This window comes from Dendrobates tinctorius, unplaced genomic scaffold (assembly GCF_039654945.1).
Source record: "Dendrobates tinctorius isolate UK_male_01 unplaced genomic scaffold, ASM3965494v1 ptg000230l, whole genome shotgun sequence".
In the NCBI taxonomy this organism is placed as follows: Eukaryota; Metazoa; Chordata; class Amphibia; order Anura; family Dendrobatidae; genus Dendrobates; species Dendrobates tinctorius.
Genome location: NW_027361897.1, coordinates 14,227,837 through 14,252,307, shown reverse-complemented (window position 1 = coordinate 14,252,307; position 24,471 = coordinate 14,227,837). Strand labels below are relative to the sequence as shown.

The 24,471-nt window shown below is 42.4% G+C and overlaps 1 protein-coding gene across 4 annotated transcripts in view; it reads right to left on the bottom strand.

Moving 5' to 3' along the window:
* The window catches only part of CPEB3 (cytoplasmic polyadenylation element binding protein 3), a 105,812-nt gene that overhangs the window by 33,274 nt on the left and 48,067 nt on the right, over positions 1-24,471 (bottom strand). For 3 of the 4 annotated variants that reach the window (XM_073555869.1, XM_073555870.1, XM_073555868.1), the window contains 3 exons: positions 20,764-20,787; positions 14,368-14,535; positions 9,307-9,396 (listed from right to left, as the gene is read on the bottom strand). In XM_073555869.1, the coding sequence (XP_073411970.1) occupies positions 9,307-9,396; positions 14,368-14,535; positions 20,764-20,787 (282 nt within the window). The remainder of the gene's footprint in view (positions 1-9,306; positions 9,397-14,367; positions 14,536-20,763; positions 20,788-24,471) is intronic. The other variant, XM_073555871.1, reaches the window with a different exon arrangement.

Below are 24,471 nucleotides of genomic sequence, written 5' to 3'. Positions count from 1 at the left end.
GGAACGCTGAGGCCCGGGATGGCAGCGCGGGACGTCGGAAGGTAAATATACCCAGATTTTTTTTTTTATTCTTTTTTTTACAGGGGTATGGTACCCAGGGCCTGGAGGACAGTCTCCTCTCCTCCACACCGTGGGTACCAACCGCACACGAGACGCTTAACTTCCCGCATGGTGGGCATAGCCACATGCGGGAAGTAAGCGATTCTCATGCATTCCTATGGGTGCGGAATCACGGCAATTCTTTGCGATTCCGCAAAAAGAATGAGCATGCTGCCTTTTTTTCTGCGATGCGATTCCGCAGCAGAAAAAAGCGCAGCATGTGCGGAATGCCATAGGAATGCATGGGGGGCGTTCTGTACGAGTTTTTTTAAACGTTTTTGCAGCGTTTTCGCGCCGAAAATCGCGTCAAAAACGCTTAAAAATCGCATCGTGGGCACACAGCCTAAAGGCTCACTCTCACTGCTATATATTCTCTCAGGCAAGACATTCGGGCTGCTTATACTAATGAGACTCGGCTCAAACTGTCAGAGTGAGAGCAGAGTGTCTCACAGCACAAGTGTGAAGGAGAATTTAATTTCTCCATCTTCTCCATGGTCTCTGTGTACATATATCAGACAGCACTCGGATGACATCCTAGTGCAGTTTGATGTTTGGTATGGGTGCGTATTAATCCATTAATTCTTTTCCCCCTGCAGATCTGCACTGCTCCATAATATAATAGACCAAGAGTAATGCGATATAACATACCATAGCACTCATCCACATTATACGCCAGAGTGTGAGCAAGGACTCAAAAGGGAGTGTGTGAAATAAGAGAAAAAAAAAAAAAATATAGCCGCTTTCTTTCTAAAACCTGTGGCATGCCACGGGCAGACTATGGGGTATTGCTGGTCAGCTTCTTTCGTCTGAATGACAAGTGTCATTGTACAAGATGAAAGAAGCCATTTTTCTTTATTTTATATCCAAAAAACACCATATACTATGGTTATATCCAACTTCACAACACTTTTTTTACTATCCCAATGCATCTAAAAACGAAGCAACTTTACGGTAGGCCTTAAGTAACATTTTCTTATTGTTTTGGGTCTCAGTCTGCGTCTCCGCACTGGCGGATACAGACATAAAAGGGCCCATGTGCAAGACTTACAGCCATACAGTCCATTAGCTCCTCATAATAAACAATTTCACCTATTTTGGAGTGGGAAATGGCCCCCTTACAAACACAGGTTGCACCAATGATATGTCTGCCAATGCGTCTCCATGATAAGCAAGTAAAAATGGGGTGCATAGTGCACATAGTGGGAAACCGAAAAAATAAGGAACAGATGAAAAGGTGGTCACCTTTCCAAGTTGTGCTAGAACAAAGCACAACTCTGAGAAAGGCACGGAAAATCAAGGACTGCCTGGCTGCTGCTCCATCCGCTGAGCCGGGAACCATGACTCTAAAATGCACCACAGAAAGGAGAAAAAATAAATTTAATTTATTCAGGACAACTAGTTTCAAAATCTATACAACTGATGAAGAAAAATCAAACCGAATTCGAAACGCGTTGTCCCAAATGCATTGGATTTTGAAAAGTTTTTTCCACTCTTATTTACTGACAGCGCCCTGTCTCTCCTTTCTGTGGTCCATAGTAAACAAGAAATCCTACATAATCTCATCCAGCAGTCATACTTTCTTCCATCTGTTCCCATCTTTATGCCAATATACATTCAGTAGGTCATGGAGAAGTAGTAGGTCATGGAGTAGTAGGTCGCCGTAAGAAAATACAACTTTTAGGATAGGACCAAGCAGGGGCGAGGCTTCTTGAGCTCATGGAGGAACATTTGTTTTCAGTGAATCGGTTTAAAACAACACAAGACCAAATAACTTGGTCTTAAAAATCAGCAAGTTCATTCTGTTACATAGTAACATAGTTAGTAGTAAGGCCGAAAAAAAGACATTAGTCCATCCAGTTCAGCCTATAAAATTCTGTCAGAATAAATGACCCAGATCTACGTCCTTCTAAAGAACCTAATAATAACTGTAAGATACAATATTGTTATGCTCCAGGAAGACATCCAGGCCTCTCTTGAACCCCTCGACTGAGTTCACCATCACCACCTCCTCAGGCAAGGAATTCCAGATTCTCACTGCCCTAACAGTAAAGAATCCTCTTCTATGTTGGTGGAAAAACCTTTTCTCCTCCAGACGCAGAGAATGCCCCCTTGTGACCGTCACCTTCCTTGGTATAAACAGATCCTCGGAGAGATATTTGTATTGTCCCCTTATATACTTATACATGGTTATTAGATCGCCCCTCAGTCGTCTATTTTCTAGACCAAATAATCCTAATTTTGCTAATCTCTCTGGGTATTGTAGTTCCCCCATCCCCTTAATTTTGTTGCCCTCCTTTGTACCCGCTCTAGTTCCATTATATCCTTCCTGAGCACCGGTGCCCAAAACTGTACACAGTACTCCATGTGCAGTCTAACCAGAGATTTGTACAGAGGCAGTATAATGCTCTCATCATGTGCATCCAGACCTCTTTTAATGCACCCCATGATCCTGTTTGCCTTGGCAGACGCTGCCTGGCACTGGCTGCTCCAGGTAAGTTTATCATTAACTAGGATCCCCAAGTCCTTCTCCATGTCAGATTTACCCAGTGGTTTACCGTTCAGTGTGTAATGGTGATATTGATTCCTTCTTCCCATGTGTATAACCTTACATTTATCAATGTTAAACTGCATCTGCCACCTTTTGGCCCAAGTTCCCAACTTATCCAGATCCATCTGTAGCAGAATACTATCTTCTCTTGTATTGACTGCTTTACATAGTTTTGTATCATCTGCAAATATCGATATTTTACTGTGCAAACCTTCTACCAGATCGTTAATATGCTGAAGAGAATAGGTCCCAACACCGACCCCTGCGGCACCCCACTGGTCACAGCGACCTAGTTAGAGAATATACCATTTATAACCACCCTCTGCTTTCTATCACTAAGCCAGTTACTTACCCATTTACACACATTTTCCCCCAGACCCAGCATTCTCATTTTGTGTACCAACCTCTTGTGTGGCACGGTATCAAACGCTTTGGAAAAATCAAGATCTACCACATCCAATGACTCACTTTAGTCTAGTCTATAGCTTACCTCTTCATAAAAACTGATTAGATTGGCTTGACAAGAGCGATTCCTCAAACCCATGCTGATATGGCGTTAAACAGTTATTCTCATTGAGATAATCCAGAACAACATCCCCCAGAAACCCTTCAAATATTTTACCAACAATAGAGGTTAGACTTAATGGCCTATAACTTCCAGGTTCACTTTTAGAGCCCTTTTTGAATATTGGTACCACATTTGCTATGCGCCAGTCCTGTGGAACAGACCCCGTCGCTATAGTGTCTCTAAATATAAGAAATAATGGTTTGTCTATTACATTACTTAGTTCTCTTAGTACTCGTGGGTGTATGCCATCCGGACCCAGAGATTTATTTTAATCTTATTTAGCCGGTTTTGCACCTCTTCTTGGGTAAGATTGGTGACCCTTAATATAGGGTTTTCTTTGTCTCTCGGCATTTCACCTAGCATTTCATTTTCCACCGTGAATAGCGTGGAGAAGAAGGTGTTTAATATATTAGCTTTTTCCTCATCATCTACAACCATACTTTCCTCACAATTTTTTAGTGGGCCTACACTTTCACTTTTGATTCTTTTACTATTGATATTGTTGAAGGACTGTTGAGTCGGTAACTCTTCTCTCTCTTTTCCTGAACCATCTTCTAAGCTAATAAAATCTCTGGTAACCCATTCTGATGTCTGGCACAGAGAATGCAAACGCTAAACCCCCCCCCCCCCCCCCAAAAGTCCCAAAAGAAAATGAGAAGCAATTTTCTTAGTTCTTATTCTTGACGAGAAATGGATTCAGTAAAATCCCAAGACGTTAGGCAAAGCCAAAAAGCTTCTCGTAGATCTGAATAGATTTATTATATAATTCTTACAAAAACGGTGCAATTCCATTTTACTGACAGATACTCCTAAAAATGATAGAATAGTCAGAGATTACGAGGTTATAGAACAGAGGCAGCTGGAGCTAAAGATTTAGATTAAAGTCCATCCAGATTTCCCCGGCCGCCGCAGGAACACTGTTCTGTTACAGCCATTCAGGTGAGCGATGACCCATGTAATACAAGGACGCAGAGTCCTACACAGCGTTTCTCTGTTCTGGCTCACAAAGGGTGGTCCCAATCAGAGCGGGATTCTTCTTTTATGTAAAAATGACAATATAAAATGGTCCTTTAAATCCAAAGCCCCAATTCACCTTTAACCTTCTAATAGGAAATACTGGGACAAAGAATTAAATTATGGCAAAAAAAAAAAAATCTAAAAAAAAAAATCTAAAAAAAAAAAAATTATAAAATATTGCTGAACTCAAGCATAAAAGTTGTATAAAAGCAAAGACAAATGCAAATCAAATATCACATCTAACAAGCCTCCTATATCCAAATCCTGCATGAGAGAATAATCTGGTCCGGTTACAGGCTCACAGAGACTAAACATATGTGGTTGAACACTAGCCTAAAAATAAAAATGAGCGGGGCAAAAAAAAAAACAAAAAAAAAAAAAACATGCAAGTTGTAATTAGGGAAGAGACCACAAAATGTCATCATATACAGCCATGTTATTGCCATCAGGTTTTTTTTTTTCTTTTTTTACTCTAGACCATACTCGAACCAAAAATACTGTCGAGTGAACGAACCCCAAGCACAAGTAGCCCTTTGTGTGGTAGGTGGTCCTACCAATACAGTTTCTGTCCATGTGCCCTATTACAGCATATGGACACTATAAATGGAGTCCCCTGCCACGTTACCAAAGCCTCTTCAAGAGCAGCGCTCATGCTGGTGGACCCTCACCATCCATGTACCCCCATCTGGAGAGGGAGGAGGATTAGGAGATAGCAACTTTCCCTGGAAAAATCAGGTGGATGGCTTAATATTCTGTTATCACACAATATTGTACTTAGTCGCTTAATCGCAAAACACGGTAAAAAAAAAAAAAAAAAAATATATGCTTGTTAAATATCAGTGGTGCTCTAGGAATGTCTCAGATGAACAAGAAAATATAAATTTTTAATACAGTGTGGTGCACTTTCAAGAAGAGAGTAGCTCTTTTAAAATATACCATATACAACGGGGAAAATAAGTATTTGATACACTGCCGATTTTGCAAGCTTTCCAAAGAATGGAGAGATCTGTAATTTTTATCGTAGGTGCACTTCAACAATGAGAGACAGAATCTAAAAATGACATCCAGAGAATCACATTGTATGATTTTGACATATTTCATGCAATAAAATGCAAGTTAATTATTTTATACAATAGAAAAGCAGAACTTAATATTTGGTACCGAAACCTTTGTTTGCAATTACAGAGGTCAGACGTTTCCTGTAGTTCTTGACCAGGTTTGCACTCACTGCAGCAGGGATTTTGGCCCACTCAACCATATAGATCTTCTCCAGATCTTTTAGGTTTTGGGGCTGTCACTGGGCAACATTGAGCTTCTTCTCCCTCCAAAATTTTCTATTGGGTTCAGGCCTGGAGACTGGGTAGGCCACTCCCAGACCATGAAAGGCTTCTAAGGGCTCACACTCACATGCGAGAATCTCTGATAAGTCTCACACGTCAATACCCGGCACTGCCGTCAGCACTCAGATGGGAGCGTTCAGCTGCATAGAAATATATGCAGCTGAACGCTCGAATTAGAGTGCCGGCGGCAGTGCCAGGTATTGACGTGCTAGACTCGTCCAAGTTTCTCGCATGCGAGTACGAGCCCTTACGGAGACACTCCTTGGTAGTCTGGCTGTGTTTCGGGTCATTGTCTTGCTGGAATACCCAGCCACTTCAATGCTCTTACAGAGGGAAGGAAGATGTTGGCTGAAAATCTCCCAATACATGACCCCACCCATCCTCCTTTCAATACCGTGCAGTCATCCTGTCCCTCCAAAGTATGACGTTTCCTCCATCATGGTTCACAGTTGGGATGGTGTTCTTGGGGTTGTACTCATCCTTCTTCCTCCAAACATGGAGAGTGGAGTGGATACCAAAGAGTTTTATATTGGTCTCATCTGACTACATGACCTTCTCCCATGCCTCCTATGGATCATCCAGATGGTCACTGCCAAACTTCAAACGGGCCTGGACATAAGCTAGATTGAGCAGGCCTTGTATGCCCTGCAGGATTTTAATCCATGACAGTGTAGTGTGTTATAACAGTAATGTTTGAGACTGTGCTCCCAGATTTCTTCAGGTCATAGACCAGGTCCTCCCGTGTAGCTCTGGGCTGATCCCTGACCTTTCTCAGAATCTCCCTTACCCCACGAGGCGAGATCTTGCATGGAGCCCCAGACCGAGGAAGATTGACAGTCATCTCGTGTTTCTTCCATTTTCTAATAATTGTGCCAACAGTGCTAATATGGGGCATCGAATTAGAATATAGACATAATACATGGAAGAATGACTTTTTTTTTTTTTTCCAATTACTAAAAAGGGTACAAAAATGGACTGAATCTCATGAGCCATTTTGAAGACCCTTGTTACGTACTGTCATGTGCATGAGGTTTTAAGAAATTGTTAAATTAATACTTGGCCCAGGAATACAGTCATTCTCACACACTACTGGTCTCAGGTGGAGTTGATGATCCGGGTTACATAGGCCCTCAGTTTCTAGACTCCGTAATGTTCAGTAGAGTTGAGCGACTTTGGTCGGATCGGGTTTCGTGAAACCCGAATGAAACAAAATAAGTTTCAGATGAAACTCGTCCGACTAGAGCAAAAAAAAGTCGGAGTTTCGTCCGACTTTTATTTCCCATTGACTTGCATTGGGGTCGGGTTTCGGACGAAACTCCGACTTTGTTTTGCTCTAGTCGGACGAGTTTCATCTGAAACTTATTTTCATTCGGGTTTCACGAAACCCGATCCGACCAAAGTCGCTCAACTCTAATGTTCAGCATTCAGCACGATAAACAGGAAACAGAATTGGAGGAGATGGAAGGAAATCTAGCAGCTTCTCTCATTTTACTAAGTGCAGCTGTCAAAACAGAACCTGGTATCCGCACATAGATCTAAGTGCATGAACGGACACCTTCACCAGGGGTAGATTCTTCTAAACTGTTTTTCTTTTTTTAATGTTAAGAAAAAAAAAGAAAGTTGATGTTTCACCTTCCGTTCACCAGGCGGCTGGTCGGCGTGTGTTCTAGTAATGGCGGACGGTGCCTGCTGACTTTCGCCTCTTTGCTTAACCAACAACGAGTTCGTGAGATTGAACAGAAAAGTCGCCCGCTGAGAGGAATCTATGGCAAGCGCACGTCGTAGGCACGCGCTCCAGAAGTAACACAAATGGATCCCCACGCAGAGGTCTTAATTGATCCAGTAAGACGTGACGAGCTTATCCTTTCACACTCAACGCTCCCGCTCATTATATGCACCATAAGTGGCTTTATGAAGGGATAATTGCCCGTGTTAGAGCGGCAGAGATAAACCGGAACGGAGAATGAATGACAAGGAACGGTAATGTCCTAAAAGCCACCAATGCATGTAATTATCAAGTCCTTACTTCCATGTACTCCGGTATGCGTCAATGATTCTCATAAGTCTGGAAAAAGATGGCAAGTGCCCTGCCCCGGTGGTAGACCAAAGAGAGCAGCGACTGCCTAGCCTGGCACTGTAGCAAGCTTCCTATAAAGGGAGGGCATGTAAGGTCCAAAAATAACGTAACCCTGATGGTAAGCGGCAATTTGTGGCAATATACTTACAGCCCCTCTTCCCCTTTGGAATACGTCTGAAATTTTTGTGCAATTTTTGAAACATTTTAGCAAAACATGCCACTGTTCGCGCTAAAAGAAAAAAAGAGCAAAAAAAGTAAAAAAAAAAAAAAAAAAAGATAGTTTTGATTTTGATCAACATTTGCAAACCCAATGCGCCACTTTTAAAGAATTTGGAGCAAAAAAAACCAAACAAGACAAAAAAAGGCGACGAATCGAACCCCGTAAGTTCAAAATAAATGCATAATGTTGTTTAATACGATACACAAAAAAAAAGGATGCAAAAAATAATAGTTTAAAATACATTTTATTGCGCATAAATAAAAAACCTACACATAATGGCTATCTACACAACCGTCATAACCTGAACAAATATTATTAGGTTAATCAGTGTGAAAAATAAAAAAAAGTCTATAGGATTAAGAAAATGTATAGAATAGGCGATAAATATCAGATTCACTAGATCAGGCAATAACGTGCTACGTTGGGTCTTTTCAGGTGAATGACCTCTTGCTGCCTTTTTCTTCTCTTTTTAATATATACTTTTTAGGATTTTATTTTGCCCAAAATAAAGAGAAATAATCAAATCCCTAGTCTCTCGGTAAGAAACCATTTAATATTTAGTGTACATGGTAAAGCACTTAGCTGCAATGTTCTGCAGGTTTTCTGGCCCAGTGAAAACTATTTCCAAGTCTAAAAGAGAGAAAGTTGAACAATTCGGGGCAGTAATTCGGCAGGAATGTGCAGGACATTCCAGCATTTCATTAGCAGGAGTCTTCTGGTGAAGCGCTTTCCTCTCTAGATTATAAAAGCCTCAGTCGTGTGTGCCAAAAAGTAACGCATTCAAGAGCAGGCTGCGCGGCAAAGACGGGAGTGATCGGCGACCGTGCTGGGAATTAGATCAGGTGTAGCGGTGATTTATACTGCACCTGTTCTGATATGTAGTCCCAGACGCATCATCATCATTGCGGCGTGAAACACGCATGATGCTACACCGGGTCTATTAATCAGAAGGGGTACCAGGGATTCCAGGAGGTTAGAAGTGTCCTTCTGGTGTCCCCAGTCCACCAACATGGACCAAGGTCCTGAAAATCTTATAGTTCTCCTAAATAAGCTTCATTGGAGAATGTAAGGTATGCAAAGAGTGAGGCAGGCTGGCGTAGGCTGTAAGATGGAGTGAGACAATACATGCCTGGCACCATGGTTGGAAGAGAGATCTAACTATGGCCTATATGATATTGGTCCACCCCGTATAAAATCAAGAAGGCTCAAGTTTTTCAAGTGGCCAAATAAAATGTAGGATTTAGCAACCAAACACTAGGTAACACAACTACCAACACAAGAAGACAACTGTCCCAATAGGACCACATGCAAGTCCCATAACAGGTCATGTTCTAGGACTTTTGTACGGTATGGCACACTCAGGATATCATCACTGACTTTTTTTTTTTTTTTCAAGTGGCTCTGACAATACCCAACAAGAGAAAGAAAGGTCAATACCTTTGGGTGGAAAGTAAGATTTACTTTCAGCTTTATGAGGCCAATCTACCACCAATGGACCAAACCTCCGAAAGCTTGCAGTGATCTCATCTGGGGGAAAAAAAAGCAACATAATAAGCAAATATATTGGAATCAATTATTAAAAATCAGGTGATTTATATTTATGCTGGGGGCAACATGTTGCAGCAGCATTTTTTTTTTTTGCTTCATCCACAATAGAACAACTTTGGATCTTCTTTGCTTCCGGTTTTCTTTAGCTGTTGTTCCTCTCTTATTCCCCCTGAGTATTTAGGAATAAAGTGACTGGAAATTGACCTACACTAGCCAATCAGCGGTTCCGGTGTAGAGACACACCTATGTGTATGGAATGGTAACACCCAGTTGACCATTTATTCATCAACTTATAGGAAGAATAACTGAGGAACAGCACAATATAGAGCGAAAAGGAAATGACGCTCCAGAATAGGGCTTTCATGGAGAATAGGAACGTTCTGTAAGGCTAAGTTCACACGTAGCGGAACTCTCGCAGACATTACTGCGAGAGTTCCGTAATTCCATTCCACGGGAAAATCGCATTTTAAATTCCCGCGATTTTCCCGCGGAAAAACTAGCATTTTGCAAGCGTAATTAGCTTGCAAAATGCTAGCGTTTTCCAAGCGATCTGTAGCATCGCTTGGAGAACTGATTGACTGACAGGTTGGTCACACTCGTCAAACAGTGTTTGACAAGTGTGACCAACTTTTTACTACTGAGGCCGCCTATGCAGCACCAGTAGTAAAAGATAAAATGTAAAAAAATAAAAAAAAATTAAAAATGGTGTTATTCTTACCTTCCGACGTCCCGCGCAGCCTTCCCACCTCTCTCCACGCTGCCGTTCCTAGTAATCCTTTGCGAAAATGCCCGCGATGACGTATGCTCTCGTGGGATCGCGACATTTCGCGGTAATTCGTGATGACATCGCGCGAATGACCGCGAGACTTCGCGATCCCGCGAGAACGGACGTCATCGCAGGCATTTTCGCAAAGGCTTACTGGGACCGGGAGCGTGGAGAGAGGCGGGAAGGCTGCGCGGGACGTCGGAAGGTGAGAATAACAATATCTTGTATTTTAAATTCTATATGGGATATAGTACCCAAAGCCCGGAGGACAGTCTCCTCTCCTCCGGACCGTGGGTACCATCCGCAATTGTTCTGCTTACTTTTCGCATGGTGTGCACAGCCACATGCGGAAAGTAAGCAGAACAGTGCATTCCTATGGGTGCGGGATCGCCGAGATTCCGCAAAATTAATGAGCATGCTGCGTTTTTTACCGCAAAGCGATTTCGCCGCGGTACAAACCGCTGCATTAGCACAGCATTGCGGAATCCCATAGGAATGCATAGGATGCTTATTTTTCGCGTTTTCGAGGCAAAATCACGCGGTTAAAACCGGAAACGCAAAAAAAAGCCACGTGTGAACTCAGCCTAAAGTAGAGGTGTCAGGACAGGGGACTGAAACATAGCGACCCTGACATCTCATCACCTTTTAAATCATTTTTACATATTTTTCCCCTCGTTTCTTTAAACACTAGAAACTCAACGCAGTGGACTCAACTAATAATCTGTTTCCGTTCCCAAGAGTAAGCTTATTATTATAGCGCCATTTATTCCATGGCGCTTTACATGTGAAAAGGAGTATACATAAAAACTAGTAAAGCAATCTTAATACAAGTCCCAACAGGTACAGGAGGACAGAGGACCTTGCCCACAAGGGCTCAAAGTACAAGGGATGGGGGAGTATGCAATAGGTGAGGGTAGTGCTGGACGTGCAGTGGCTTGGTCGATCAGTGGTTACTGCAGGTTGTAGGCTTGTCGGAAGAGGTAGGTCTTCAGATTCTTTTTGAAGTTTTTCATGGTAGGAGAGAGTCTGATATATTGTGGTTTAGAGTTCCAGAGTAGGGGTGATGCGCGGGAGAAATCTTGTATGCGATTGTGGGAAGAGGAGATAAGAGGGGAGTACAGAAGGAGATCTTGTGAGGATCGGAGGTTGCGCGTAGGCAAGTTCCAGGAGACGAGGTCACAGATGTATGGAGGACACAGGATGTGGATGGCTTTGTATGTCATGGTTAGGGTTTTGAACTGGAGTCATTGGGTAATGAGAAGCCAGTGCAGGGATTGACAGAGGGTAGAGGTCGGGGAATAGCGGGGGGACAGGTGGATTAGTCGAGCAGCAGAGTTAAGAAAAGATTGGAGGGGTGAAAGTGTTAGAGGGGAAGCCACAGAGGAGGTGGTTGCAGTAGTCAAGGCGGGAGATGATGCGGGCACGGACTAGGGTTTTTGCAGATTTTTGGTTGGGTAATGTACGGATCCGTGAAGCGTTTTTGAGGCGAAGTCGGAAGAAGTTGAAAGGACTTGGATATGTGGTTTGAAAGAGATCAGTGTCAAGGATTACTCCGAGGTAGCAAGCTTGTGGGAGCAGGGAGAGTAAGCAGCTATTTACCTTAATGGATAAGTCCATTGGGGGGGGGGGGTCGAGTGAGATAAGGGGAAAGATGATGAATTCTGTTTTGTCCATATTAAGTTTTAGAAATCCAGCTGATTAGAAAGATGAAATAGTAGACAGACCTTGTCGAATTCTGGTTAGTAGGGAGGTGATATCTGGTCTAGAAATGTAGATCTGTGTGTCATCAGCATAGAGGCGATACTGAAAGCCGTGAGATTCTATGAGCTGTCCGAGGCCGAAGGTGTAAATGGAGAAGAGCAGGAGCCCAAGGACTGAACCTTTGCGATACTCTGACAGATCGGGGACGAGGTGAGGAGGTGGTGTGCGAGTGGGAGACACTGAATGTCCAGTCTGTGATGCCAACAGATGAGAGGGTCTGTAGTAATAGGGAATGGTCCGCGGTGTCAAAGGCTGAGGACAGGTCCAGGAGGAGGACGACAGTAGTGTCGCTAGGCCTTGGTGGTTAATAGGTCATTGGTGACCTTAGGGCAGTTTCAGTGGAGTGGTGCGGTCGAAGAGGGAGCAAGAAGAGAGGTGGGTGGACAGTTTAAGATGGACATGTTGTTCTAGTAGTTTTGAGGCATAGGGAAGAAGTGATATAGGGCGATAGCTAGATACAGAGGATGGATCAAGAGAGGGCTTTTTGAGGATAGGTGTGATGGAGGCATGATTAAAGCTTGAGGGAAAAACACCAGTTATTAGTGATAGGTTGAAGAGATGGGTTAGAGTTGGGATGAAGACTGGTGAGGTTTGGGATGAAGTGGGATGGGATCGGGTCAAGTGCATAGGTGGTGAGATGTGATCTTGAGAGTAGAGTGGAGAGTTGATCTTCTGTAATGGTGGAGAAGTTGGTTGTGGAGGAGGGCTGGGCAGTTAGGAGGAAAGGCTCTGGGGGTTGTCGACCAAAACAACTCTGATATGGTCAATCTTCTGTTCGAAAAATGAAGCAAAGTCTTCAGCTGAGATGAGTGGAGAGGGAGGAGGTGCTAGGGGACGAGGGAGAGAATTGAAGGTGTTGAACAACTGTTTAGAGTTGTGAGACAGGGAGGATATGAGAGATGAGAAGTCATGAAGTTTAGTTTGTTTTTGTTTTTAAATAGATATGGTGCCTAAGCAGAACCGAAAATGTGGAAAAGCAGCCACTAAACGTCTCCCAACGGGAAATATCTGCAGATGTTTATACAGCCAAGCATTTTTCTGCTTCAATAAGTGACGTGAAACATATGAAAATTTCGATTTCTGCGCAGATCCCCCGATCAGGAACCACATTAGCGCCACTGAATGGGGCCAATCTGTGCGCAGACATGATCTGTCCAAACTGTAAATCCACAGGAAAGCCCCTCAGCCTCAGAATTCTGCTGTTGATAGCACTTAAGCTATCATCTACGTTTTAATCAATGTTAAATTAAAGGGATCACCTAAAGCTTTCTTCAGGAGCATACTGCTCCTCTGCCTCCCAGCTTCCTACCTGCCAATCAATGGTGAGCTCCAGAAGAGGCACAGTTCGTACCATCGACACAATCTCACCGCCTATCTGAACTGTGCGCACTCTAATGCCGCTAGCAGGGACAGATCTGCCCCCACAGCATTCGAGGAGCGCAGAGGCACTGAACTTGGCCAGATTTCGCAATCTGGTTATCCTAAAATCTGCACTTGCTTGCCAGCTCCATAGCAAACAGATTGCAAACATGCACTTCTTTCCTTGGAAACAGGCCACTGCTGATAAACTGCAGAAGTGGCAGGTAATGGGCAATGAGAAGTAAACTGCAAGATTAAAAATCCTTCCTTTCTTGAAAGTAGAGAGGATTTGTTCTTACAGCCATTTGCAATTTTACCCATTTATGAAGTGGAGAAAACCCCCTTTATATAGGGAAGATCCGGATGGGACAAATGCGCACAGATGAGGCAGTACCATAAGGAACAACATTGGAGGTGAGGGTGATGGCAGCACTCACCTGCTACGATTGTGTACGGACACAATACCTGTAGTAAACTGATGTGCTGCAGCCGTCCAGATAGCAGTTTGGAAAAACGGAGATTATCACGATGTGCGGGCTGCGCCGATGGAAAGAATGAGATCCAAAGAGTATAAGTCAAGGTTTATTATTCACACCAACGCGTTCCGCCGCCTATCACTTTCTCCTGAAACGCGTTGGCGTGAATAAGAAACCTTGCTTACACTGTCGGAATCTCATCCTTTCCGTGATAATCTCCGCTTTGCCAAACCACTTTAAATAAGGGCACATAAATGTGCATGAGAAAATATGCCACTGAAAGCCTGCCTTTATTAACGTTCATCCAGAAATGATACAAGACGAAGATCCTTAGTAATTTACAACACATTGCATGTCGGTGGGTATTTTAATACCCTCTTTTCACTGTAATAAAAAGTAGCTGATTGCATCAGAACACGTTGCTGATTTCATGACTATAACCACAGCACAAAAAGACCACCATTCACTGACCTTCCCTTAAAATAGTTATTTCTTCCATTACTTTAAAATTCACCATGACATTTTGGGTACTGTTGTATTAACTAGACATGAAAGGAGTGAATCACATCATCTGACAATGGAAAGTACCTTCATCAATGTCTGGAGGCAATCCGCCAACAAACACCTTACGAGAGTAGCGCTCAACCCGTTCACCGTTCTGACAGTGTGTGGGAGAACTCAAGCCGGAGGACAAGGACTGGTCAGTGTGACTTTCGCTAAGGAATCCATCTTCAAAGGGGAAAAGAGAAGATCGACCTAAAAAGTGAAATAAATTGCATTTACTGGTGTGGAAAAGTATAGATGTTTAGAGAAAAAAAAAATATAACAGTACAAGCAAATTCTTAAAATGTTGGAATTTTAGAATATTGCAGTTTATGACAAGTGAATGGGGTCACACTGGGACCCGCAAGGTACCTCGACAAGCAAGTCATAAAAAGTCCGAATCAATTGGATATTTTGGGACTTGATTGCCATGGTATCTTGTGTGTCGTAATCCAACCTCATTCCATTGAATTATGCAGGGGTGCAGCAGCAGCACACAGCCACCTTTGGCTGCACGACCTGCGACGCCATGTGGCCACAGGTTAATCTTAGAAAAGAGGTTTGAGAGCTGCTGATTTGTGTATCATGAGAAGGCACATATCCCTACTATTAGTCACTTGCAGCCTTGTGGTTTTATATGGTCACAGAACTTATTGAAGAGGTCCAATATTCTTAGAAACAACAGTATGGAAAAACTGATAACATATAGGATAATATATAGTACACGGAAATTGTTCATTAATATTCGTAAAACAGCACAAGATGAGAGTTACAATCAGAAACAAGACCGATTAAGGTATGATTAAATTAGTAAAACCGAAATAACCACTCTGTATACAGAAGAATTTACCGGTACAGCCCAGTAAGGATAGAACCTTAGCATCAATACCTAGATGGAAATACAGGCTTTGTTCACATTTAGTGTAAATGCTGCAGGTTTTCAACAAGCGTTTGCACCATAAAATGCAATAATCGTCTTTTCTGACTATTTTGGTGCACTACCATCTTTCTCTCCAATTCATTTATTTTGTAAGGATTTAATGCAGATTTTTAATCTACCCCAATAACGTATCAAATAAAGAAGAAAAAAAAAAAAAAAAAAAAAAGGAAAATGCATAAAAAAGCAGCAAAAATCCAATCAAGAAGATTTTCATACCGTATTACGGTGCAGACATCTGCAGAAAACATGTAGATAAAAAGCAGAAGAAAAAAAAACCCCACTACATTTCTGCCACGTGTGAACATGGCCTTAACCCTTAGTCATGCGGGATCCATTGGACCCCAAGCAAGTTTGTTTTCATCACGTTTTCACAAGTATGGAAGGAAGGTAACCGTCAGTTTCTGCAGCTTCCTAGCTCAGGTTTCCCTCCATCCTTACTGCATCGTGAGACACGACGTTGACTACACGTGCCACGGCGAGGTGCTTGTGATTAATACTGTAAGTATTTTGGCGCAACTAACTGGGTTAAAGGAAAGTCTCGTCAGAAAAAAAAAATCTACTGCTTAAAACAAGGTCTAATATTAGATTCCTACTTTCTGTTCTTCATATGGACAAGTAGGTGGAGGAGGGGAGCTGTAATGTCACCGATTGCAACTGGTGGCTCCCGTTCTCTACAGTATATAGATGTGCTACCTTCCACTGTAATCCAGCCTGTGATAATGAGACTGCTGAAAAGTCTTCTGTACAGAACAGAAAGTTGAATATTGTACCTAGTGGCCAGTGTGATAATTGCAATATTTATGTTTTGTCTTTTTGTTTTGTAGATCATGATCTGGAAAGTTTGAAAACATAAAAAAAATACATATAACCAAAACAGATCTATATAATAGGTTATTTTGTGCTGACCCATTCCCTTTTAAGAGTATGTTACAAGGAGAGTTTATGCAGCAGTTTTTCTGGGAGCAGACTCCACTGAGTAATCAGCAACATAAAAGCTTATAGCGAGTGCAATTATCCTGTGCAAATCAATTTCCACGATACTGGACGATATTCTGGACGGGAGCGCTGCACAGAGCCCAGATTATAAAAATCCTAGACAGCCCCTTTAATAATCCTGCACCTAAAAGGTCCAACATAAAATGAAAAGTAATTTCACTTTATTACTATATTTTAAACAATCTATAAAAGAAAAATATTTAACCAAAACTCTTCCAAAATGCACATAGGGCGATCATAGAGTTGCCCTTCTGGCAATCCTAAAATATGTCATCGACGGGTGATGGGCACACGCCTGGCTGCTGAGGTCCCAACGAGCAACGGGCGCACGCCTGGATGCTGGGGTCACAACGGGCGCACGCCTGGCTGCTGGGGTCACAACGGGCGCACGCCTGGCTGCTTGGCTCCCGATGTGGAATGGGTGCACATCTGACTGCTGGGGTGCCACTGACCACAAGAGTAAAGGGGACGCAGAAATGTGTACTGTGATGTAGAGACCAGCTGGCTTCGTGTGCTGCGATGCACAACGCCAGCCAGAAGCCGGCAGCAGACGTCCACATGCCAGTAACGTCATGCGCTGCCCATACCGGCACGCCAAACTCAGCTGCCAGCCCCAGAACAGGACGCCGCGCAGCGTAGAAAGGAGAAACGTTGGTTTCTTCTAAAAATGCAGTGGAAAAGAACGGAAGGGGTCCAGGATGGGGGACATTATACCAGAAACGGGCCAAGGATGGGGGAGTTTATTACAAGAAGCAGCCATAACGGGGGACATTATTACATGGGGCGAACAAGTACATCTTTATAGGATCTAGAATGCTACAAGCGCCTATACAGCTGACCAACAAGCAGGTGGGGCTCAAGTCCAAGTTTTTGCCCCAGGGACCATCAGACTATAGTTACGCCACTGCTTGCAGCAACACGTGCGTGTCTGCCTCTTGCTCCTCCATGCAAACACTTTCATCGGCAGCAAATGTCAGCTCATACTAGAGAACTGAGCGAACGATCAATCCAGGAGGAAAACAAATGGAAACATATTAAAAGGGAGACTATCACCTCGGAAAACCCCATTTATCCGTCTCTATGACAGAGTCGATAGGTCTGCAGGTACTGTCACTGCTCACTATACCGTGAGTGGCAGCAGTAAGCACGACCCAGCACTTTGACAGCGGTGGTGTGGCTGTGCTTGTGCACAGAGCAAGCGGCGGGGAGTGCTTACAGCTGCCACTCTCATTATTATACCGAGAGGTCTGTAGCGACTCCGGGCCCGCCTCTATGACTGAAAGCTGGGAGCTCGCTTTTGTACATGATGAGACCTTGGTGTACCCTTGTTGTGGTCAAGGGCTCAGTGCACCATTCCCCCCTCAATCGCCATCCTCTGCACCTCCTCTTATGTGGATTGTCAGCGGTCACTTTTGACTGTTGTCCGATTTGAACCCCCAGCTGTGCAAGCACCGACACTGCAGGAGCTTAGCGCTCACAGAGTAATGTCAATATGCCAACAAACTAGGCAAAACAAAATAAAAATCGAGAACGTCTGTCTTGAAAGAAAACCTCATACAGCCACATCAATGAAAAAAGTTACGGCTGCTGTAATGCAAAGAAGCAAGAACAGAAAATGTAGCTAATCGAGAAGAACGTTCCATGGTGAAGGCTGCAGACGACTGGCAGCTGCTGATCGCCTGCAGTGGTCACATAACATTGCTTACGTCATGCGATTGCCGGGTGATACAGAAGACATTTTTACTGCAACAAAAAGAAAAAAAAAAAAAAAAAAAGCGCTCAATAAAGTCTGCTGAGCATCAGTCCTCCGTCCCCAGCATCAATTTAGTTTTTCTTTTCTATAAAAACAGAAAATGAAAATTCCTATAGCAAGTGTGAACAGGAGCCTTAGTTATCAAACACTAGTAAAATTCTTAAAAGCATTTTTCACTTGATAAAAAAGAAAAAGAAAAAAAAGCTTAGGTAAAAATAAGTTTTTGTCAGCAAAGGTGACCCAAGTGGCCCCAGGAGGTCCCTGCGTGTAGGGGCCGGATGACAGTTCATTATAAAAGCTATGCCAGCACCCTCCTCTGTCGCCATCCTGGCCTTAATGGCAAAAGAGTTTATGAGACAACCCCTATAAGAGTACAATCACAAGCAATTTTTTAAGTCCTGTCCCCACCCCGGCTGCAGCATGATATTAAAAAAAAAAAAAAAAATATTGAGCTTTACTCATCCTCTCCAGGTACAGAGTCTCTGCTGTCACTCTCGGTGTCTGTTATTGCCTGCAGCGCTGACGTCAGGTTGACAGCACCGCAGCCAATCAGTGAGCTCGGCGGCACCGTTTCGACCTGAAGTCGGCGCTAAAGGCAATAAAAGATACCAGAAGCAGCAGTTGGGACTTGGTGCAGGACCAGGGGAGGGTAAGAATTGTTAGACTATTCACTACAAAACCTACGACTATCCGATAATTACACAAAATACTCTCGGACCTACTATGTGAGGCTTTTAGATTATTTTTAGGAGGATTTTAAATTACCATTTTCAGAAAGTATCAGTCATTAATAAATTGTCCCAGGAATCTTCATATAACTCTCCAGAATGAAAAACCAAAAAACAAGCGGGACGTGCAATAAAAATAATGAAAAGCCATATTATTAATTATTATTATGTAACCTTAACAACTATAAAACAAAAGTCATAATAACTTATCCAAATATGAAACAAGCGCCATCATTACGAAAGGCCCAACTTATAAACCACTTTCTCCACGTGCTTTTACTAGAGGTTAAAAATCCAACAAAACTTGAAAATATACAAAGAACAAAAAAAAAAAAGAATATAAAAGTAAAATAAACAAAAACTATATTTAACAGAAACATACACTGTTTCTATGTAATCCTTTTAAATCAATGGTTAAAAGGGGATGTCCGTGACCCATCCCATCGTTGAGTGTCCAAAGTCTAGCCCTCCTACCAATCAACTTTATGGAGAACCCAAGAAATTTTGGCGAGCGCCGAGACCTCTCAGCTGTTTACAATGTTACCTACTCTCAGCATGGCACACATTTAATTGTGGCTATGCCAGATATTGCCACATTGTTCCATTCTCTTGAATGAAACGTATGGTGCAGTATAGAAAAATCAGCAGCTGACTGGTGAGAGTTGAATTATCACCAGCCTATCATTGATGTCTTATTCCAGAGAAATCCACAGTTTTCTTAAATATATACACTGTTAAGATCTATGGGCCAGACATAGATCTCCAGGAGAGTCTGCCTCTAGAGCTCATATTAAATGAAAGGGGACATTACCAGTGAGAGACATGTAATGACCAACAGTCAGCTCTCCTGATCTACATGTCTCACACTGGTAACTCTTCCTTTCATATAAATAATCTCTGGAGGAAATTCTCAGGGAGATCTATGTCAGGCCCATAGATCTTAACAGCTCATTTATGTACAAGAAAAGTGTGGATTTCCCTATAGGATAAGTGATAACTTATCGCTGGGTGTCGAGCCACTGGGAACGGAGAACACAAGTTTGAATGGAACAGAGGTGGAACATGCAAACTTTCCTGTGGTTGGCCCCCAGGTGATAGGGGAGATCTTCAAATCTTGGTACAAGCCCTTTAACGCTTACAGTGAACCTGTCGGCAGGATTTTGCCAAGTAAACTATAGGCATTGTCAGATTGGCAGTGTGATACCGATTAAAAAGATACCTGGGGTGAAGAAATCCGTCTTGTGGTTCTTGTGTAATCAGTGTTAGAAGTTTTTAGGTAATGATATGCCCGTGCTCTTGGACGGGACTGTAGGCAGTCTTAATTTCCTTCTCTAAGCCAGAGAAACCAAGGAAAGACCTGCCCAAAAGCCACCCCAAAGCACAGACAGTCTGTCTCTATGATGAATAACAGGTTTGTGCATAATTAGTATAACAGTGACATCCTGACAATGCCTGTAGTTTACTCAGCAAAATCCTGCTGACAGGTTCGATTTAAGAATAGTGGTCAGAGCCACATCTTGTAACGAACCAATCACCCATGTGCCCATCCCATTACCAGGGTAAATTTTTTATTTCTTGAAAGTAAAAAAATGAACAATCCCATTTAATGACAGATAACAGAGCGAGTATCTAGAAGCACCAACATAGAGAGTTGTGTAACTTTATATCATGCAATCATTTTTTCTTTATTAAACTGTAATACCCCTAACCCTTTATCAAATCAATGAATCCACAAACAAAAAGAAAAAAAAAAAAAAAAGGTTAAAATCATTACAGAAATACCCAAGACCTAAATTATTCCATCAAGAATCAAACAGAAAACTAAAAAAGGTCATTGAATTAAGAGATAAATTGCCTAATCATTCAAAAGCGTAAAATGAAAAAAAAAAAAAAAAAAAAATTAGATATATTATATATATATATAAAATCACAAAAAGTGCAAAACCATATTAGATAGCGTCGATTTTTTTTTTGCCTTTAGATTTGGTAAGTAAAACACCTCAAACAAGTGTCAGAGTATTTACCTCGTCTTCGACCATAGCTCCTGGCTGCATGGAAACAGAGGAAAAGTTGGGAAGGTTAAACACAAAATACACACATTGGATATCCTTTTTGTGAACGAAATAGTGCTGTGATATTATGTGCTTATACGCTGATCAGTCATAGATGTGTGCATTGAATTGCGAAGATCAAAAGCTTCCATATTCTGAGCCTAGAACTGCAGTTTCCACGACTTCTCTCGTGCTGCAGTAATTCTCTGGAATGCACTATCCCAGACAGTCAGGCTAATTCACAAAATCCAAATTTGAAGCGAGCTCGAAAAAGATTTTTTGGAAAGCCTTAAATCAAACTCTTCTACAATACTGAGAAAAATATCCCTCCTTCCAATAGAATCCCCAATACTCCTTGCACCCTATTGCACTTTATTTCTTTGCATACAGATACGGTCAGGTGTTTGGATCATGCAGCTTTATATGCACTATTCCACGCCAAATAAAAAAAAAAAATAGAAAAAAAAAAAATCTGGATTACAATTTTGATTTTTTGTTTTTTAAAAAATCACGCTTTTACCTTTTGAGTCACCCACACATAAGCCATTGAAGTCCTGCTAACATTTTCCCAAGTTCATTAATCGAAGTGTAGACCTAAATGACGGCAGATCAGCTACAGGTTTGAGGGCCGGCGGTCTTTTAGTAGACTGCCCTTCGTAGGCAGCCTCTGTTCTCGGCAGCACTGATACTGATTACACAGAATTATCTTTTGCCCAAACCAACAGCCTCAAGACATGCAGCCACAGGGACTCGAACATATTTTTCGAGCATGCCAAAAACCCGGGCTGTGAAGTCGGAGTCCATTTTGGTGGAGTCGGAGTTATGGAAATTGAGGAGTCGGAGGTTTGGCTTACAGACTCCACAGGCCTGCTGAAAACACTCGGTTAGCACCCATGCATGGATAACACCTTATCCGAGCATGTTCGCTTATCACCAGTCAGCACATCAGCCAATATACACTGGTGCCCAAAAGACTAGGTCTGCTGCCCCAATGGAGTTTCTGTAACTGCTATAAGCAGTATAGGAGAGATAAGTTAACCCCTCCATGCCAATTACATCTGTATATGGTGATCACGCCTGAACGAGCAAAGGCTGTCAGAAGATCCTCGTAGGCGGGGTTACTTCCCACCAACAGAAGCGATTGCTTATTTCTCGGCTGTGCCAAGATATCCCAATTGCAGTGGTCTGTCATGCTAGAGCAGTCAGCATGGCCATTCAATGCTAGTGTTTCCTGGTCCACCCACTGTGCAGAGAACGGAAACAGAGCTCCGCTCACTAGACCGTCGCCGTGAATTAGTTACCTGCACAGGAGTTGTCAAAAAACAACGCAAAGACATTGGGCCCCCATTAATCATTTTATGGAAAATCGGGGCCCTCCAGAGACTCAATTGTTCATAGCTGCCATTTTAAAATAAACGCGTCGGGATACTGTCGATCACATTTGCGGAACTACCTTGACTCAGGCGCAATTTGGCAAATCTGGAAAGTTCCCTGAAATTTGCACTTCTGGAAAGTTCCTTGATTTCCAAGATGTTCGGTCATGAAAGGGAGGTGCTCCTCCAGATGGGGGCAAGAGTTGAGGCGTGAAGGTGGTAGTGGTCTACAAAAAGGGAATGGTCATTGGTCATGGGTAAATATTTTACGGCAGCATGCAAAGTAAAATTTGCCTTGTATGCTGCACAGGGGAGGCAACTTTTAGCCCTCCGTACTACATCTCCACAACTAGAACAAGTCCGGAGAAAAAAAAAACCTGCACAGAATTTCTTTACAGCAGGTTTTATAAAAAAAAAGACAACTTGTCAAAGGCGCGGAATATAGAGATAGAAAGAACAAAATATAGCCGTCCTATGGGTTTTAGAAAAAATAAATAAAGTCATAACTAGGGCTTATCACAATACAGCAGCCGACAGAGAAAATTAGGAAATGCAGAATCCTGAATCACTATGATAACACTTCAAAGGCCTGTCGAATACGCTTACAACCAGAAAAGAAAAAAAACCTCTTCCCTGCCCACACATTGTATGCTCTACGACAAGTGTGTCAAAAGAAGAAACACCAATAACGCGGACAGTCGTTATTCAACAGCTATACTACAAAAGAAAAGAAAAAAAAAAAAAAATTGTTTAAGGGTGTTTTCTCACAATTTATCATCTATTCATAGGCTTCCTCAACCAGGGTCCCGAGCACTCCAAACCTCCTCTTTGTATGACCCGATCAGAGCGCTAGTCGAGCACGACAAGTGCCTCTTAAGGCCAGCTTTTTTGGACTAATGGAAACAGCCAAGTGATGTACTCCTACGAGGAGCGGCACCATGCAAGCCCAGCCTCTGTACAGCAAGGAGAAATAGAGGACTAGAAACCCCCTTTCTAATGATTGGTGGAAGTCTTTGGCCAAGTTCACACTGGGCGTTTTATTTTTGTGCAAATTTTCAGCTGCGTTTTACAGTACCAGCAAAGTCTATGAGATTTCAGAAGTCTCACGCAGACAGCTTGGGTTTTTTGTCATCAGCATTTTGTGATTTGCATGGTTTCATGTCACTGTCATGTTTTTTTTTTCAGCGTTTTCCATCCATTGACATGAATGGGTGGTGAAAAAAACGTTGAAAATCTGCAGCAAAAATGCAGGTATCAGGTTGTGCTGAGGTTTTTTTTGTGCTAAAACCTGGTTATGTCGAATAGTTTTTGTTTTGTTTTTTTGCACCAAACTTTATCAGCATCCACAAGGGACAAATCTAGCTTGCCAAAAAACACAGCAAAAAAAGCACACACACAAAAAAACAAGAAAAAAAAAAAAAAAACAAGCAAAACTTTTTTTTTTCCTGCAGCTTCGTTCCTGCCAAGAGATCAGGGTTTACTGCAGAAAATTAAAAAAACCACTGAAAAAACGCCTAGTGTGAACAGGGCCTTAGTGGAAGTGATGACATTATGAAAAGGTTATGAAATGTAAAATTAGAGACAAACCCCTTAAATTCCCCATTAGTATTTATTTTTAAAGACACAGTGGGGAAACCCGACTTAACATCAGTGTGAGGATATAAGTGCAGGAGGAGTTCTTACAGGTCCGTATAACGGACACATAGGTGCGGTGTGCCGACGGCTTTCTATTCACTACAGTGGAACGATCATGGTTCCTGGGAATGAAGAAGCCTCAGTGGTATATAATTAGAGTTCTTATTCAAGGTGTTTCGGCGCCTTTTTCAAACGGTAAAAAAATAAATAAACACTCTTTTCCATATCAGATAAGGTAAATCTTCACATAAAATCTGAAGCCCATGAATACATGGCAGACTGTGCGCTCAGAAATCCCTGGAGCCAGAGAGTAGTACATGTCTAAGGATTCTCCAGGAGCAGAACAAAGGTGGTCAATCATTGGTGGTCTGACACTTGCCACCCCTACTCATCAGTTGTAAGAAGGGGCTTGCGGATGGGGAGCAGCAGTGCCAGTAGTGGGACCTCAAAGATCAGATGGTTATCATCTATCCTTTGTATTTTTGTATACTTGCTAACGATGTTCTCAGTGTTTGAGACCTTTTTTTATTTTTTTTTTTAATTTCTATTTTTTTCATTTTGAATGTTGTATGTTTAATTAGCATGGAAAGGTCAATAGATTTCACAATATATTATTAAACAGATCCCTTAGACCTGATGAGGCTGGTGTACTAACTTAACCCATGTCATAATG